The sequence below is a fragment of the Schistosoma haematobium genome, chromosome 3 (assembly GCF_000699445.3).
Source record: "Schistosoma haematobium chromosome 3, whole genome shotgun sequence".
Lineage (NCBI taxonomy): Eukaryota > Metazoa > Platyhelminthes > Trematoda > Strigeidida > Schistosomatidae > Schistosoma > Schistosoma haematobium.
Genome location: NC_067198.1, coordinates 16,197,226 through 16,217,705, shown reverse-complemented (window position 1 = coordinate 16,217,705; position 20,480 = coordinate 16,197,226). Strand labels below are relative to the sequence as shown.

The window sequence follows — 20,480 nt, the reverse complement described above, 5'->3', positions numbered from 1 at the left end:
TTAATATGAAGAAAAACAAAGAATAATATCTTCTATTTTATGACAAACTGTTAAGTAAGCTGTTATTGGTTACCATGTTTTGTTATTAAGAATAATACAAAAACATGGTAAATGAAAGAATAAAAAAAATAACTGAATTATCATCTAATCAGTGCAATAATTAAGTGTTATTGTGTTTTCTGGCAGAACAACAATATCGTCAATTTTATAATGAATTAGTCAGTTGGCATTTAGATAGAAAGGGTAATCTGTAGTTTTTCATGAAATTGTATTTTATATTTTCAAAAATATGGTTATTAAAAAGGGTTTGAATGACACCGTTGTTGATACTCTCGACCGGATTCTGATAATTCTTTGCTGGTATGTGTAATTCCTGCGTGAAGTGAAGCAAAAGATATGGGACTCTAGTTCCAAAGTGAATAGTAACACTGAGATCTAGTACATCCAGATGACGAGTCAAAAATCGGAAGAAACATGGGTCCTAAAATCCAGTCCTATACACTAACTTTTGGTAATAAAACAAATAAAGTTGCACTACAAAAATAAACCAAACGGGTATCGTTTTAATTAGCTAAATCCTGCTTGATATAATTACATTTATCTTTTCTGTTAATTTTCAAATCCAATATTGCTATTATTATTAGACGAAGTCAAAATTACAGGAACATATTTTACATTGAAAGTCAATATAATTATTTCTTCATTATTTTCATTATTGGCAACTGTCCAGCCTAGTCGGAGGTTAATACCACCAAATATATTCACAGGAGTTATAAGTTTCTTCTAAGAAGGACCTAAAACGCATGACAATGATCACCACCTAGTGATCAATCAATTGTAAACAAGTTTCCTCTATTATGAATAACTTTTTGTCTTAGCAATGGATAAACTGCACTTAAAGATTCATCTACTAGATTATGGCTTATCACATTCCATGTTTACAAAATCTCAGCTTACTACATAATGCTGTCAGTACTACTGCTATTGTCTGTGAATTAGTGCAACTGAGATATATATTATTGAAAAAAATAGTTTATTATCAGTGAATGAAAAACAAATTAATAATTTTCAAAGTTATTTACAACCTTTAAATTTATAACTATAAATGATTTGATTTCTCGTAATAATCGATTTACCTTTAAACTAGTGTATGATTTAAAGTCAAAATACTACCAATCACATTGTCCCAAACATGAGTAATTGGAAGGGTTTGTGCTTTTTTAGTGCTGATATTCAGAGATTCATTGATTACTGTCTATTGGAATATGTATATAAGAGCAATACTTTAACTGGGTAACATCACGAAAACTTCACTTGGAGCCCGCTAAGAGTTATTGCCGACCTCCAAACACGAGTACAAGGGAAGGGTTGAGGGTAGGATCAAAAATCACACCTCGTAAAAAGTTCTTTCTAATAAAACGCTAATGAGAAAAAAATCATTTGCACCATGTAAACTTTGGCCTAAGAATCCAAGGGTATTCATATAAAAGAGTTATGACGCCTTATGGGCAAAACCGAGATTCTTCAAAGTCACGATACCGATAACCCTTTTGATAATCAGAGCAGCACGTAATATAGTTAAATAAATGTCAATACAATATGGGAGACCGGGAGGACCACTCGAATAACCACACAAGTGAGAAGATCCAACCTGGTTCTGTTTGGAATAAGCGACACATTGGACACAATATAGACGAAAAAACTGGACCCGCAAAATCTGGAACCGCATCCCGATCATGAAAAAGAAAATGTCCTAAATATGAATTGCACTGGTCCTCTCCGAAGAAGCACTAAAATCGTTTATAGGGTGGGAATCTCATAGTTCTAGAATAATCAAAGCTTCATTCAAGCAATTGAAGGAAGGGAATACGATAAATTTTCTCCAGTGCTACCAACCTACCTATGAGATAAGCGCTGATGAACATCAGTTTGGTGAGGGATTGCAGTCTATCCTGGAGAACTAAACAGGAAAATACCTGACTAACCTAGTAGAGGACCTTAATTTCAAGGTCAGAATGGACAACACTGAGTATGAAGACATCATGACGACATAAAATGATAGAAAGCAAAAGGAAGTGAGCGACCGACAAATTTATTTACTGTCAATAAAATGGTTATAAGCTGCAATATTTCTCCCATAACCACATACACAAAGCTATATATCTTTCACTGGACCACACTACAAAAACCTATATCGATCACATTGGCATTGATAACAAGTTCAGAAGATCCACTGAAGAAGTGGAAATCAAGATAGCAGCTGATATAGCTTCAAATTACCCTTCGGTGGTGATCATTATATAATTAAGCCTAAGGAAGCAGTGGAAGACAGAACAAACACTGTTGCAATAGTCTAATACAGCTTTCCTTCGAGATACTAACAAACTCAACGGATTCGCGATAGTTCAGCAACAAGTTCCAAGCTTCACAAGATCTACTAGAAGAGGAAACCACTATGAAGAGCAACCGGAGGGGGACCACAGGAGTAACAGATTCAAAAGACTAGAAAGTGCTGATTTGTGAGAAGCACCAGTATAATGAGTAGATCCATTTAGATACCTTGGGCAAGATTCAAGAAAGGAAAAACAAGACAGCAATCAATAATAACCAAACATGATTAGAAACAGTAAAGACACAGGCTGCATGTACAAAAGCAAACAAATGGGTTAAGAAAAGCATTGGAACTGATAATTGAAAATATATGGAATACCTGGTACCTACATCAGAACAGGCTGCCAGAAAAGGAAATATGGGAGAACTGTGTAATACAATCAAGGAGCGGACACAGTAATCTAGAGACTAGAGAGAGCAGTCTGGGACAAAACAGGCAACTCAACCAATAAGGATCAAGAGTAACAGAACAGGCAAGCAGAACACTTCGAAGAACTCTAAAATAAACCATCCCTTTCGAACCTACTGGACGCCAAAGAACCACTCACAGCTCTCTCTCCCTCTCTCTATAGGTATTACCAAACGAATAATCAAAGAAACCGGGAAAATCATCAGACAAATCAAGAACAGCAAAAAACAGGATTAAATAGAACGCCAACTGAGGCACTAAAGTTGGTGGTAATTAAAAAATATTCCACATTTCCTTCAGAAACATTTAAGAGGAAGAGCAAGTACCAACAGACTGAAAGGCAAGATACATCATAAAGATTTTGAAAAAAAGAGATCGTAGTAAAGAATCGCATAACTGTCATTATCAGGCAGCTCTCAATATTGTTAATGAAACGAGTGAAAGATTCAGTAGATGTCCGACTTTGAGGCTAATAAGCTGGTTTTCGTAAAGATCGACTATGTGTCGACAAAACTGTTACACTTCGGATCATTGTTGAACAACCGATTGAATGGAACTCATCGTTATACATCAACTTCCTTGATTATAAGACAGCATTCGATAATATCGATAGGAGATCCCTGTGGAATCTTTTTTAATACTATGGAGTACCTGAGAAGGTCATCACCATCATACGGAATTTTTACGACAGCCTACACTGCAAAGTGTTACATGGAGGGCAGCTCTCAAATCCATTCTAAGCGAAGACCGTTGTCAGGAAAGGCTGTATACTCTTGTCTTTTTCTATTTCTTTTGACCACTGGGTGGATTATAAAAACATCTACATCTTAGGGAAATTATGAAATACAATAGACAGGTGGGACGCGGCTAGGGGATTTGAATTTCTCAGACGATCTAGATTTTCTATCCCATAGACAACAACAAATGCTGACGAAAATTACCGGTGTAGAAGCGAATTCCGCATCCGTGGGCCTCAACATACACAAGGAAAAAGCAAGGTTCTGAAATACAATCAAGTGAGTAACAACCGAATCACATTTATTGGAGAAGCTCTGGAAGAGGTTAAAGGCTTTACTCATCTGTTCAGCATCACTGATAAACAAGGAGAATCTGATGCAGGTTTAAAGGCAAGGATTGACAAAGCAGGGGCGGCATTTCTACAGTTGAAGAGCATATGGAAATGAGACAATTGTCAGACAAGACTAATACCTCAATTTTCACACTAATGTTAAAACAGTGCGACTACATATATCAAAATTTTACTGCTCGTATTGAGAGTTAAAGTCAATGTATTATCCGCTAGATAACAAAAAAGGACAGTCGTCTCATCAGAAACTGACCTCATTTTATCCGATGATATTATATATATTCTTTTAGGGGCCAAAAGCAATACCATTCAACACAGTTGGTTCACAAATTTAATTGAAGAATATCGATTAATCAATTTAAACAACAATTTTGGAATGTTTACTTTAGTATCAGTCTTTTCTATTTGAAGATTTTTTCTCTGAAATGAAATGGAAATACAATAAAACAAATTTCATTGATATTTCACAGTTAATTTCATCAAGATAGTACTGACAATTACAGTCAATCAGAATCTACAATACTAAAGTTTATCTAAGTTTTCGTTGAACATACCATTTTTCATGAATAATACTTTCACTTTATTACTGGCTGAAACTTGATGACATTTCCCAACCACTTGTTGATCATGAATTTCGCAATTCAGATTCATATTTGAGTAGTATATTTTATAATTATATAATATTACATTGTGTTATTCTGTTTCTAATAAAATAAATTTGAAGAACTGTTGTCGAGATTATAATTTACGGATGAACCAATCAGATTTAGGTTAATAGATCTCGGATTTTGGCGCGAAGTTCATTCACGCACTTGTCTAGATAGCGTTTTGGCAATTTAGCTGATGTCATTTCGTGATGAAAACCATAAATTTAATTCCTAACCCTAACCATCAGCTGTAAATCACAATCCTTATTCTTCAAACTGCTTTATAACGCTCATTTAGCCCTAGTAAGTAGGTGGACATTCTCAAGATCACTAAGGCGTCGCTCAAAGGTCGTCCATAAATTATAGTCTCACCACAACATGAATTCCTTCATGTATAACTGAGTTGACAACGTTTTAAGCAATAGAAAATAGAAAGAGTTTGATTTTTTGAAATTGATGACTTAGAGAAAATAAAATTACAGTATCATTTCAGGATTAACAGTTTGACTACTTAGGAACGAATGCAAAAGTAGATGCATAAAAAGGGTGATTTAATAATACAATGTAATGATGTCTTTAATATATTAACAGACAAAATATAATAAGTCACTTGCGAGTATTAAGGGAGTGCACATTAATAAAGGTAAGGGGGTGAAAAATGACCAACAGTTCATTTTGGAATGAACTAGTTTTATATGGAGTACAGTTAGAAGTGACTGAAAACGTAAAAATAATAAACTAAATTACTATTAATTAATTGTAGCGAAAGTGTAATTGTGTTTAAACTAAGTTAGTATTTATTCATTAAGTACGAAGGCATCGAATTACAACCTTGGTTACATCTTTTTATGCCTTATCGCAAAGGGATTAGAATACGTAAACAGTAACGAAGGTGTTAACACTTTGATATTGAACCTCCTCATCTTCAGATCAGCAAAATTGATTAATAAAAAATTTTGGAGATGTACTGAATATCGTACAGTGATGTGTAGGTCTTGCTGTTATATAAAGTATGAAATTAATGCAAAAAATAATAATGTTGGAAATAAAGTTTTAGGTAGAAGGGAAAGGCGGTTAGTTAAATGTAAGATAGAGGAGCCTAAGGAAACGAAGCAACATACCAAACTATAGATTTGGTTTCTGCCAGTCTGTCGTATACAGTTTCAGCTCAACTTTTATTTATGATTCGGCTGCAGCAGACAATTTAGGTCCAACAATTCAACCAATAGGTATTCTGAAAAAATTCAAGTACATTGCATGGATGCACTAAATCTACCTTCGTAAAAATACAACATAGTGAAAAGAGCATTTTGTTTCTGCATGATAGCGGACTGCGTGAAAAATGAAGTTTAGTGTTTACTACAACTAAAAGTTTGGAATTATTAGATTAATGTCGTCATTGAAGGATGGATGGAACATTCAGAACTTCTTACTCTTTGTTCACTCAAATCTACACAATTTATGCTATAAATTTCTGTACGATTACTTCCTTGGTTTAGATTCTAATGAAAGAATAAATAAAAATTTGTATGTGTGCACCGTCAATAAATTTAACGAGATGTACCTGATTTTAAATCCATTAAATATCATGAGTATTTACAAACATTCAGCCTTATCAGTATTTAGACAAGTATAACCACATACAGTACAATGAATTTGCTTGATCCATCTGATCAAATGTATATTTTGAAGTTTAGAACAAATAGCAATCCTTCACCAATTTTATACGACAAATAAATATTTTCCTCTGCAAGTCCACCATTTGGCAGTATTAGGTTTTGTAACGATTCAAGATGTCTGAAGTGTATTTTACAGCCTAATGGAGTATCCGTTTAACATAGACAATAAATATGGACTCATTTTATCAACAAATTATTTGAACATAACTAAATCAGGAGACCTACAAGACGCGGAGGCCCCGGCGAACCTATTTCAAAATCCTACTGTAGAAGATTTTCCTAAAAAGAACAATGCAGTAGAAGAGTAGCAGATGCACTTTAGCCAAATTATCCAAACATATGAAAATTTCCTGATGCTCAAAAAAGGAATCAAGTCTAAATTAATTGAAAATTGAACGGTTTGTTGCAAGAAACCACAAACGGCACAAGAAAAGGAAAACGATAAGTTAGCAGTAAGTAGTAAACTGGTCATTGAAGACTATAAAAATAGATGGATACGAAACTATTTGCACGGAATAGTATACAGTTTTAATTTGTACATTTAAAGGTACTAAACTGTCTTATAAGAATTCAAAAATATGAGTAACCTTTAAATCTACTTCACGTTTATTAATCATTATTTTTACTCTCATTCTTAATTTATAATATTTAGTCGGTTAATATATTAGCGGCATTATTTTACTATAATATTTAACAGCCGTTTTTCAACTCGTCCTACTAAAAGCTCCTTTATTGGAAGATGTCATGATTTATAATGAATTTGGTGATAAACGTAGTGAAATATGGGAATATATTTCATCTACTTTGTGGAGCTTGTACAAGTTGGTTAGTTGCTTTTGCATAAACTAATTAGTTCACACTTTATTTTCAGCTTGGTCACTACCGGATGATTATCCAAAGCTTTATCAGGTCTTCGCTTTATTTTTGTCTTCCATGGACCTTCTGGCGTTTTTGTAGATGCAGATATAATAGATGTGGTACATAGTAGTATGATCGGTTGAGACCCATGTAACTTTTTGGAGGAATATAGGACCAGATATAATAATATTGCCGAAGGTGTTTAGATTCACTATTTTTCTTCGTGTTCTATATCAACCTGGGTTGAATTAGTGACCGGTGTTATCCACCTCAACTTTATTGCTTAGGCAACTCACCAAGATGATCAGGCAGTTTTCCATGATCGACTGCAGCCTCCTGTTAAACTGATATTTATCGTCATGGCTGCTACCATTGCTGGGTGCGTAGTACTGGGTGACATTCATTGTAATCTCTTATTTAATTGTTGTAGAGGGTGCTTTGATGATGATGAAGCTATGGGTTTCAATCCTATGGGTGAATTTCGCACATCATTAGACAGCATCATTGCAACTCCTTGTGTGTGTGTGTGCGTGCGGGGATTTTCTTCTTCGTTAACAAAGTACAACAGCAACTTTCTCGAAACTAGTCTTTTCTATCCAGCTTGTGTCCAATAAGTCTCATTTATTCCAATCAGAAGCATGTTTTTTCCCATTTCTGTGGTTATTTGGAAAAGACTCTCAGTCTCCTATATTGGACAGACATTCCATTTATCCGTCTTTAGTGTTGGTCTGGTTGTCAGAACGAGAACTGGTTTCCGAAGAGTCTCGGTTCAAACTATGGAGCATCATAAATTTTTTTTTTATGAATATCCATAAACTTTCGAAACAGAATTTAACGGTTTGAATGATTTCTCCTACGTAGTGTTTTTCTAATTAGGGTTTTCTTATCGGATGTGATTTCTAATCTCACACTCAAGCTAACGTGGTAGGACAAGATGAATTTTGTATGGTCAATTTGGAAGAAAATATCTGGTTACTCGCGAACTAATTATGAAGTTAATTAGTCATAATCATTTTGGATACTCAGTCGATGACTTGACCGACTTTATGACTAATCTTCTTAATATTTGTATAGCGTTGTGACAAATGGGATGTACGTCCGATGTAACTTGGGCTTCATTTGTGAAGTTGGGAACTGCAAGGTTCAACATCATTTAATATTACACTTTGGTGATAATAATGACCATGAAGTGAGTTTGGCTAATGATTAGAACTCATCGAAGATGTGTTTAAATATTATTCCGGTCAAACCATATTTCCCCAAGGAAGTTTGGAAACTTACGCCGTTTTAGATAGTGGCTCTGATACTTCTCTTGTATGGGAAGAAATAATTAATCAGTTGGATCTCAAAAGTAGGGAAGCCTTGATAAACATAACGACTGTGAAAGGCACTAACGCTTACCAATTTTTTAAAATAATTTTAGAGATATTTTCTCTGCATGATAATGAATTTATTCAGATCAGTAGGGCTGATACTATCAAGAAGTCAGCGTTCGATGTTGCAGAACCCTTAATTGAACAACAGTTGAGACGGTGAAATGATTTAAAGGTATAACTTTTCCGAGGTTGTGAAACAACTCAATAGGAGTCTTGGTTGGATGTGATGTTCTAGACGCATACTAAACTTTGAAACAATGTTTGGGAGATAAGAAACATTCGTTAGGTTTGTGTAACCAACTCGTTTGGATGATTATGGATCTTAAGTGAATAAATCGATCAGTAAAGTAAATTGATTGGTAGCCTTGTTCTTCAACTCACTGTGCCTTACAGGATTTAGAGGTATTATTTGATCAAGACTACGAGAGTTATAATAACCTCCTTGAAGAACATTTTGTCGAAGACAAGGGAGCTTTAGAAACGGTGAGTGGTTTCTTTTTCTTGGTGGATAGTAGTAATGGTGATGAGGTAAAATTAGACTTTGGATTATCTATTAATAGTGAGTTTGGACACTCAATTACATTTACTACAGAAGTAAGTCCAGATAAAACTAAGATTTCTTCTAGAGATTGAACTTAAGTAGAAGTAATTACGTCATCTGGATATGAGTCTTATACAGACTATATTGATAAACATAGTTCACTTCACTTAAAGGTGTTTGCAACGCTACACGAAAAAAGCGCGTTTGGAACACTCGGTTAATGATAGGCTTATTTTTGCGTTAATGTGTCGCCTAATGGATCTTACGGAAAACTGACTGATACTCCATTTGTATTTACAACAAGAGAATCAATGTTTATGTTGCGTATATGTTAAACAATAGTTTACACGATTTAAATTATGACCAGTAATTATGAATGAAAAGAATTCCAGTTTCTTGGTGACTCAAGTGATCATTTGTGTATGAATTCACAAGTGTGCATGAAAGCAAGCAGGGTGGCTAGACACTTACCTAAAGAACTAGGATAATCTAATCGTGTAATAATTTGAAATAGCGATAAAGACAACTGTTCACCATTTGTTAAGGAATTCAGGATTCTTCATGATTGCGTGAAAAATGATACACTGGTGAACAGTAAAGGCTTTGATCTTTTAAGATCTAATCTTATGATTAACCATGGTATTCCTAAACATATTGAGAGGTGTGAGAACATTGCTAGTTAGTATTGATGTTAATTTACTGTATATAGTGGTTAGAATATCTGTGGTGTTTGAATGAACCAAAGATACCTCTGTACTTGTTGATTGCCCGATTTCGAATTCTAAATACAATACATTCGTTTGTGCTCATCTAGTACTTCTTGATTCAATTGCGTTATTTCTGTGATTCCTAGTTCATACTATAATTCAAATAGTTCGAAATACCAAATTGGCGTCAGGAGCAGGATCCTGTGACGGAATTGTAGGATATACATTCAGATCTTGATGCTTTTGAGGATTACTTTGAAAGGTTCGAAATCTGGGCTATGACCAGGGAAGATGCTGAGGATGTTAATAGTGTGGCACATTTCCTCACATTCATCGAAAAAGAAGCATATAGCTTATTAAGAACTCTGGCTATGCCAGAAAAGCCTATATCGCTTTCTTATACAACTCTCAAGTAACTGCTGCTAAGTATAAAAATTTCGAACCCAATAAAGGAAGATTTTGTAAAGTGATTCGTGAGGAAATAAAAAATTCCACTGCATTACTACGTCATCCCAACCCAGTGCATACTCAAGGCTATGCAGATAATTCATTGAGGAGTTGCAATGAATTTCACGAAGATGGGTACAAGTTTGGTCAATGTTTGTCCAGTGGCAAGTTCCACTCTTTTAATTCATGTAAATTTCGTAATTCTAAGTGCTTTAAATGTGGTGATATTGGAAATATTCAGTCAGTCTGTAATACTAATGTTCATCTTATTGCAACTAATATTAAGTCTTGTAATTCTGATTCTACAAAGTCGAGTATTTATAATGATGATTTATATTTATCAACGATTTCAAAAGACAGTGTAGAGTGATATGGCAGTTCAGAGTTAAATGAAATCCAGAATTCTTGTGAGACAACAGTTCCTAATCAACCAACTTATCAGATTTCTCATGTTATTGTACCAGATATGGCTCTTCCTAATAATTCACTTATTTCTGATGAAATTTCTTACAAATCAGAAGAAAATATGTTGAGTGAGCATAATTATGATCGAAAACCTGATGTGGCTTTGATATATGCTAATTTTTCTAATGATCCTTTACTCTGCAATGACATTCTTAATAAATTTGAGGAAACTATTTCAGAAGAATCAAATCTTGATGTCATGTCAAATATTGTTTTTCCTCATAATGCATTTGTTTCCTGTGGGAAACTTGTTCAATGCGAAGCACAAGTACTAAATGAGCTCGATTTTAATTACAATTCAGATGATTTTGTAGTGACTCACATTTATCACGAGAACACGACTGGTTTAATAGAAACAATTATTATTATAACCAACTGTACCAGTGTTTGTTTTAATGTGCTTTTGTTTGACTGTGCTAATGACAGCTATTTCGTGCTTCCATTCTTATTCTTACACACTTTGATTGTAACTTCGCGCGAATTCGGTTACGTTCTGTAACCAAGCTTGTATCCTGGCACGATCTCGGTATCCTTTCGATGCCACGAGATCGCCAGCGAATATACCTCGATTTGGTCCATTAACTGTCTTCTGATATTTGGCTTCTCGGGGATTTTATGGATTTCATTGGTTACGTTCAACCCTCACCTGCTTTATTTGGCACGTGTTTCTTTGTAGCGGTGTTCATAGTTAATCTCAACTCGACACCACGCTACAATTTCATATGAACTGCTGTTTATCCTTATCGCAAAGTCACGTCTAATTTTTACTCTAAACAATGTGAGAATTATGTTTTAAGTGAAGCCACATCATTCATAACTTGAGGATATAAAGATCCAACATTGTTTCGTGGGGGGAGGATAGTGTTGAAAAATCTATGGTTCAAATTCTAGATATCAATGATTTCAGTACAAAACCGACATGCTGATTGTATATAATTTCAGGACCCAGATGAGTCTGTTCCGATTTCGGTTGTTAATTCCAATACTGATGAGCACATTCTGGAGACTACAGAGTTTTTATCCAATACAATGTCGGACAGACTCAAGATGAACTTAAGAAGAAGACGTACAACCGATTACAGACACTTATACTTCTATTTAAGCTGTGGTGGATGTGGTGTTTGAATGAACCAAAGATACCTCTGTACTTGTTGATTGCCCGATTTCGAATTCTAAATACAATACATTCGTTTGTGCTCATCTAGTACTTCTTGATTCAATTGCGTTATTTCTGTGATTCCTAGTTCATACTATAATTCAAATAATTCGAAATACCAAAATATTTTGATCTGTAATTAGGATGCTATGGTGTCACATACTGTCATAGTATAAAGTGATGCAGTTCTTAATATCTGAAGTTCATTTATTTTCATAATAATAATAATTATTATTGGTCCCTTGATACATTAGATAATCTTTTCGTCCCTTGTTTTCCTCCTAAACTTATTATATTCATAAACACCCAGAGTCTATAACTAAAAACAAATTATCTTATGTTACGCTTAAATAAATTAACTTCTCAAATTAATTTTATCATCACCATATATATATAACACATAGAAATTTATATTTGGTCATCCTTTGCATCCTTATTTGTAACTTTCATAACATCATTCTGAATGATTATTGCACAAGAATTTATACTAATATCAAGTTTTACTCTGTACCCTAAAACATAAATTTCCGTGTATTTACCCGAGTGAACTGAAAAATATTTAAAAAAATTAATGGTTTACTTCAGAGGTCGAAATTCATTGCACTCTTATTATTATGGTTGAACACTTTCAGTAGGTATTCATTTCTTTTTCTCTCTCTCCCTTCTTTCTAAATAAATGTTGTTCTTAACTATCCGGAGTTTGTAATTAAGACAATATCTTGTGTTACACTTGAACTAACTTCTCAGATTCATTTTATTTTCACTATGTATATGTGACTCAAACATAATGATACTTGATTATCCTTTGCAAGTAATTGGGACTTCATAGCATCACTCCAAACCATTACTGCACAAACACTTATTCTACTTTCATATCTTGCAGCAATAATAAGTTATTTTCTCATTTCTTCATTTAATTTCAATTTTTTTTCTTCTTGTTATCCATTTGACGATACATACATAGTCGTTTATTCTTGTTTTGGGTTCACAAACACGCTTCTTAAACTGTGTATTTCGAGTTCCCCTCATTGCCATTACCTTATTTTCTCCCTTTCCTTCTTTAAGGTCACCTCAATATTCATTTCAATTGCACATAACCTGTTTTTTTTCAAATATGGTAAATATTATGCCAACATTATTGAAACTTGTGCATTATTCCATTTCTGTAGGAACCCGAAACGGTTTCTTCACATCACTTATGCACCCGTAAGCTGTTTGTGAATGATAATAATAATAGAGATTAGTGGAATGATATGTTTGAATGTAAGTAGACTTCGGGTTCAGATGGTAGCGATAAATAAATCCCCAAAATAAACAGTCCTATAAGCCTTCGGCATTTGGTGCTGACCGCACTGGTTTTACTGGACTCACCTCGCTGAAGGCGCTCGGTCACACATCCGCAATAGTCCACGAGTTGGTACACTGTGTTACACATCCCTTGCAGCTGTTAGCCGGCTTAGACCGATCGATTCTCGACATATCGATAGCCTTTAAATTATATCTTTGAACCTCTTCACTTATGACTTCTGATTTGACTGGGTTAGCATACTTAGAATGTAAAAGTGTTATTGATAAAATTGTTGTAAAACTCCGAATACTTGTGACATCTTTAGTGATGAGAACGACGTGATCTGGTACACTAACTAGTGAACTGCGAGTATGTTCCTTGTTGGAACCTGATATATCATTTTTCAATTTTATTTTTACATATTGTGATAAAATTTTCATATTTTTGAACTTTTTTCCTGCTCGTTGATGTATTATATCTTCGTTACGATGGAACAGATAATTAAGTTACCTAAAATTGAACCTCCTCTGCCTCCCACTATTCAGTTACTTACTTACTTACGCCTGTTACTCCCAATGGAGCACAGGCCGCCGACCGGCATTCTCCAACCCACTCTGTCCTGGGCCTTCCTTTGCAGTTCTATCCTATTTTTATTCATTTTTCTAATGTCTGTCTCCATTTCTCGGTGTAATGTGTTCTTTGGTCTTCCTCTTTTCCTTTGACCTTGAGGATTCCATGTGAGGGCTTATCTTGTGACGCAGTTGGGTGCTTTCCTCAATGTGTGTCCTATCCACTTCCAGCGCTTCTTCCTGATTTCTTCCTCCACTGGGATCTGGTTTGTTCTCTCCCACAGTTGGTTGTTGCTAATAGTGTCTGGCCAACGGATCCTAAGTATTTTGCGTAGACAACTGTTGACATACAACACTTGTATCTTCTGGATGATGGCTTTCGTAGTTTGCCAGGTTTCCGCCCCATACAGTAGAACTGTCTTGACGTTTGTACTGAAAATCCTGATCTTGGTGTTGGTTGACGGTTGCTTTGAGTTCTTTCACTATTCAGCCAATACAATATTCATCCAATAATTTAGAATCCTGGTTCTGATACACGGGAGCTGACTTTCACTGACACAGTAAGACAGACCTATGTGCACAATTCCCCACAGCAGTAAAAGCGCAACCGCTCGATTTTAACAGGTACATCACACCTAGTATGTTTACTAGTGGTGTTTCGAGACCTTGCGACTGTTCTTAAGTGTGGGGACCTAACCAGCCGACAAAGGCTGGGCTAACTCTTCCACAATATCGAGCTGCAAGGCGGCTCAGCAAAAGAAATGTTACTATGTATATGAGAGTTGATTGGCCAATGGACCTTTGACGAGGGCCCGCTTAGAGAACCTGTTTTTTCTAAGTTTCCTCCACAGGTGTTGGCAGCCCTCGTATCATTTCAGAATAACGCCGGTGACGAACTGGCTGCATCTGCCGAATGTATTCTGGAGATCACTAGAATCCCCAACATCGATGTTTCTTTTGAAAAACAAAAGTTCAAACAACTCAAAACGACACGACAGATCTCTGTCACACTCTAAATTGTTAGCCCGACATTTATCGTAATCGTAGACGCTCTCAAACTCCCCGAAGAAGCATGTCACGGCGTACATTCGTTTCTCGTCCACGAGAAACAGATAATTCTTATTAGTGCTGATACCATAATGAATATGGGAAATCTTCTCGAAACTGCAGGAAACCCCGTAGTTTCCCGAGCTCCAAACCATCCAACACAAAAAAACCTTTCAGGAAACTTCCAAACCGTCACGCGTTAACGGCACCTGCAGCCGGAGGGTATAGCCGTCTGTTACACAACACTGACATATTGACGAAAATTTGCTATCTCATCGACACTGGAGCAGAAGTAAGCGTTCTTCCGGCAACTTCTAACGATCGATCGCACAATTCTGCTAGAACACCATAGTCTACCCATCGTTACGCAAAAACGAATTTAAGTAGACGAAAAGATTAATTTATCTATTTGTATGATTTCCTTTTCTAGTTGTAGGCCATCCCCAATCACTGTTAAGCACATAATCGATCTATGCTATCAACAGATACTCTGCAAGTACCTCGAGCTGTACCAAACACGAAAAAAGTTACCGTGTGCAACCGCAGCGTTAAAAACGTCATCACCACTACAGAACCACCAGTATTTTCAAGAGCGTGACAACAAGCTTCTGAAAAGCTATGGTTGGCCAAAAATGAATTCGACCATAAGGTAGATTGCACATGGTCCCTAAAAGGACAGCAATGATTGGTGTTCAACTGATGGCTATTAGCGACTGAATGCGAAAATAATTTCTGATTGTTACTAGTTGCCTCACATTTACGATTTCAAAGTTATCTTAAAAGGCACAACTGTTTTTTTTCGAAAATCGATTTGGTTAAGGCCTGTAGTCAAATTCTCACGGCTGCTGACTAAGTTCCTAAAACTGCTATCATCACCTCCCTTTGAATTCCATTAATTTTCGCGCATGTCTTTCGGTTTGAGAAATGCTGCACAAGCATTGCACAGTTTCATCGATGACTTCTTTAGAAATTTCAAATTCATGCATGCAGATGCAGATGACCGCTTGATCGCAAGTCAAGACAGAGAATCTCATCTTCAATATTAACACCTTGTTTTCGAATGGCTTCAAAAATATGGCATTACTGTAAACATTCAGAAATGTCAAATTGGTTCCTACTCCCAAGATTTCTCTGGACATATTATTGATACTCAAGGCATCCGCCTTCTGTAAAGCAAGGTAATAGCCATTGTGGATTATCAAGAACCAACCACAACCAAGTAATTGTGTGTGTTCAACGGTCTATTAAGTTTCTATCGACGATTCATACCGATTAAGGGTCTCATGCGAGTACAGATGGATCTAAGACAGGAAAAATCGACAACAACACAAGCTAATGACTAGGATGATAATCAAATAAAAAATATTACCAAAAGATGTGTTTAGAAAACTCCTAATCATAAAGGGAATAACTCAAGTTATACTGTACCAAGTATGCTACTGATTAAATTGGTACACAAAAGCATAGTTAATGCACGAGTATGAAGTCGTTGCCCGTTTTTAAAAATAATCTATGCAACCTAATCACACTGAAACAATGATTTATTTTATCTGGTTAGCAAAGAAAGAATATAGCAGACTGCCTGTCTGATTATTCTGTCTATTGAAAACTGTAATTGTTTGAACTACTTAGGACGAAAGGAGTGGGGTTCAAGGCTACATATCCGTGGTTATAAAGTGGTTTGTTGCAACTGGGATGATGGGGGCTACAAACAAGCTGGAAGACAAAAATGTGGTTTCTGATTCTGGCAGTGACTCGGACGACTCTGCGCCAGAAATAGAAGATTCTAAGGAACAAAGCGATGCCAAAGTTTCACATATGGCCGACGAATTACTCAGTCGATGTAAGCAGTCCAGAAGTGAAAAAAAAGCTAGGAAAGCTATGTCGAAGCTGGGATTAAAATTAGTACAGGGAGTTTGCCGCGTAACTATACGGAAAGCAAAGACCATTATGTTTGTAATCAATAGGGCAGAGGTCTATAAATCATCTGCCTCGGATACATACATTATATTTGGTGAGGCTAAGGTAGAAGATATATCAGCCCAAGCTCAGATAGCTGCAGCTGAAAAACTTCGTAGTCAAGCTATGGGAGGTGCTGAGTTAGGGACTTCCAGTGGTCTATCAAAAGATACAGTTTCATCTATCTCGAAGACTGCCATCGCAGAAGAGTCTGAAGATGATGAAGAGGTAAAATGATTATAATTAAGTTGATTCTGCTTAGCCTGATGCTACTGGATTAGACGAGAAAGATGTTGAACTCATTATGCAGCAAGCTGGTGTATCGCGTGGCAAAGCTATTCGAGCACTTCGTGAAAATAACGATGATGTAGTCAATGCTATTATGGTAGGATCTGTTTAACCTAATTGTTTTATCTCTTCTAGTCACTCACAGGATAGCCGGAAAATTATAATGACCTGTGATTTGTGTCGTTAATAATTCAATCACTATTTTTGAAAACTATTTCTCACAGCATCATATTCTTAGTAAATTTTTTTTCACTGGTTTCGAACTTTTACATTATTTGATCGCTTGTCTCTTTTTGCATTTTCTCAAGAAGTACAAACATAACACAGAAGAATGCAAAGCATTTTCAGTAGTGGTAAACTAATTTAGATTAATGTTGCCGAAAATTAACGTTAGGTCCAAACTCATCTCCATTTATGTATTTTTTTGGTCGTCACTAATTAATTCTGAAAACTTGTTCCTTGAGAACAATAGTATATGGGTTAACCTTACGTCTAGGTCACTGACAGTTGTGGTTGTAACTCACCAAGTACATACTTTTGTACTTGATCAAAGTAAAATAGATGAAAAGCGTTCGTGCACCAGGTCTGTTAAAAATTGAATGGCTTCATTATAGTTGTTACGAAAGGTAACTTGCCTGAATCGTTCAATTGTTCATCTCATGCTAATATGCATAGAAACATTATTTGAAATGTCATGTCACTACTGTGTATGCTTTCGTAGTCTTGGTTAGCGGCTGCCTTCTATTGTTATAGCTAGTAGTATTGTGTACCAGGTAACTGTACCGTAAAGAAACGAGTTGAGCAGATTTGAGGAGCTTTTCATTTTGTATACTGCACCAGGCGAAGATGTTTTCGTTACTCCTAATACTGACAGATATAAATGAATTGTGTTTTGAAGCAGTTTGCTCATATAGCAATAGGGACTATGGTATCAGTCACGAAATTGGGAACAACTCGAGGATGACTCAGTTTATACCGTTCTTGTTCCGTAGTATTTTTTGACCTGTAATACAATCGTAGTACAATATATGGTGCGAAAAAAACTGGATAGTGTTTACGACTGTTGAATTTTTCTGTTATTATTAGTCTAGATAGCACGGAAATCGTCATTCATATACATTCAATAGCGAAATAAATATACCTGTATTTGACCTTTATGGTATTTGCAACGTGTTCTACCTAATTTATCGACAGTGCAACTAAAAGATGTGTTTGTTCAGATTATCGTATTGACCAACAGCTTTCATAGCCACAGTTCACTGGTTTTGTGGCAGAAATTCGGATAAAGAACTCGTCTGCTTATTCGACTGACTATACATGAGGATGTGAAAACGCACTGGTAGTCTTCTGGGTGACGAAGCTGAGCGTAAAATTTCTGTCACGCAATCAAGGAGTCTCAAAACTAGTTGATTGTTACTGTCATAACCAGCAAACAACAGAACACTGACGCAAATATTCGAGTTCAGGTCAGGAGTATATGTGAGTGGGTAGTGAATCAGTCAAAAAGCTTCAAAATTGCGTTTTGAAAAATATTACAGCCCAGCATGACCAGTTATTATGAGTACATGAGAAAAACGGCGACTTTAAATCATGAACTTAAAGCAGTCCCCTCCATAGCATTGAAAAGTGCCATCAAACTTGTTTCGACAGGAGTTTATGATAACGTTGGCACGAAACTATTGCACTCTGCTTCGTTTGGTACATGAGCTAGGAAAACCAGGTGCTGTAGGACATGCAATGATATGAACTGGTATTGTGCAGTGTTACGTCGTTAATTAGTTAAACAAGGCTGGATTTAACTCACGTCATGTAGATTAGACTGCTCATGTTTGAGCTGTGTTTATGGAGGGGGCTAGTAACTAACACTGCTGAAACTGATGTAATGTTTGGACTTATTGGCTGGGAGCTGTATGTTATGCATACGGTTCACCTTGTATAGTGGTGAAAATTCTGAATATTCCCACCTAAGAAGCTTAGTCGTTAAACTGTATCACTGGCAAGTTCTATGCGACTTGAACAAAATTACAGTTGAATAGCGCTTGCTACTAAGTGTAAGATGATAGTGCCTAGTCAGTCGAGTGATTGTTCAAGACATCTGCTTCAGTTTTGGCAACCGAGTAATATCAATAACCGTCACCTCAATTGTGCCTAAAAACTGAAATGATCTGTACTTGTTAAATAAACTCATAAAATTGACTTTAACGTCTACACCTCTTAACTCAATTACTTCAAATGCTTCGACTTATGCACTAGCATCAAATAGCTGTTTGGTTTCAATATATTTGGTTTATGAGGATGTGCTATTGCAAATATAGGCGTTAGATGAACTTCCATATTTCCAGGGACTCCGATCTTGCAAATATAACTCGGTTACTCTAAAAGCTTAATTCGACGGTTGCTTTCGCATTTCAGACCTCCCTAGGTGTAAAGTAGCAATCTCAAAATAACATGGTGTAAAGCGGACTTCTCGTGAGTAATGTTAAGTAAATTCTTGGTCTCTGAATGCTTTGGTCTAAACTGTTCTAAATGAATGGTACAAAGCAGTCATCTGGGTTTTTGACAAAGCGTACTACTTAACGATCCTCTTGTTAATGCGTTCAAATGACGATTAGAGTAGGTCGTCATCACACCTATGGGGATTGTATATAGTTAATACACTCGGACCAGTAGTCTAGGACATTGAGAGCGTTTATGTTTCACTTTATTTGTATAAAAAACCATACTGAATGAAGTAGATGTAGGATATTTGATCATATCGACTTCAGACTAATATTGTGGAACTTATTACTTACTACACAAATCTGAAATATAAATATTAGGCCAGGTTTCACGAGCATAGAGCGAAATTGCTCTCACCGACGCGTTGTAGATCTGATCTTTCACAGCCAAACTAACATCAAGAAGGCGCCAAAGGTGGCCCACATTGGCCTTCATTATACTTGTGGAACGGTGTGAATTGAAATAGGTGATTTGTCATAATAACATATCAGAACTAATCATATGGTTGCTTATTTATTTGAACACATAAATATTAGTACGAACGGGCACCGAGCACATATGTGCTACACAAGTTACTTGGTTTGTATGGTGGCTGAAGTACTGCCCGGGTGCCCAGATCCAAGCAGGTGGATTGTTATTGGACCACACTCGGAGCCTTCGACCTAAACGTCTGACCCACAGGGCAGTGGAGTAGCGTAAAGAGATGCAGTCCAAGGTAGCCGGTGACCAATACTTTCATCATACGCCGTTTGTTCCCTCAGGATGCTGGAGCCCGTTCGCACCATTGGTTTGTAATTAGGGCCTTCCAACTCCCCTAGGTAGACCCACCAACCCGGTTAAAGCGCTAGACAACCGATTTTCGTCGTCTTAATTTCGTGAACAGCACTCCCGACATGAGAAGGTAGGAAGTAGGACTTCTCTGGCTGTAATTGTATGTACGTGGCCGTGCGGGTGCATTTCGAGAGAGATCTAACTCCAGCTACCCTTGGCCGCATTAATACGTATCCAACTGCAAAGTTGTCTTCCATAACACAGCAAAGTCAAACCCCGAAGGATAAGCCAGTTTA

The 20,480-nt window shown here is 36.2% G+C and overlaps 2 protein-coding genes across 2 annotated transcripts; one reads left to right on the top strand and one right to left on the bottom strand.

Moving 5' to 3' along the window:
* Positions 1 to 12,342: 12,342 nt before the first annotated feature.
* Positions 12,343 to 13,852, bottom strand: MS3_00000061 (uncharacterized protein). Its single transcript, XM_051207984.1, has one exon. It carries the CDS (start codon positions 13,489 to 13,491, stop codon positions 13,153 to 13,155), a length of 339 nt encoding a protein of 112 aa, XP_051069080.1. The 5' UTR covers positions 13,492 to 13,852; the 3' UTR covers positions 12,343 to 13,152.
* Positions 13,853 to 16,293: 2,441 nt separating this feature from the next.
* Positions 16,294 to 17,064, top strand: MS3_00005109 (uncharacterized protein; the record flags this gene model as incomplete). Its single annotated transcript, XM_012937106.3, has 3 exons — positions 16,294 to 16,854; positions 16,889 to 17,011; positions 17,050 to 17,064. The coding sequence occupies exons 1-3, from the start codon at positions 16,363 to 16,365 to the stop codon at positions 17,062 to 17,064; spliced, it is 630 nt and encodes a 209-aa protein (XP_012792560.2). The 5' UTR covers positions 16,294 to 16,362.
* Positions 17,065 to 20,480: the final 3,416 nt, after the last annotated feature.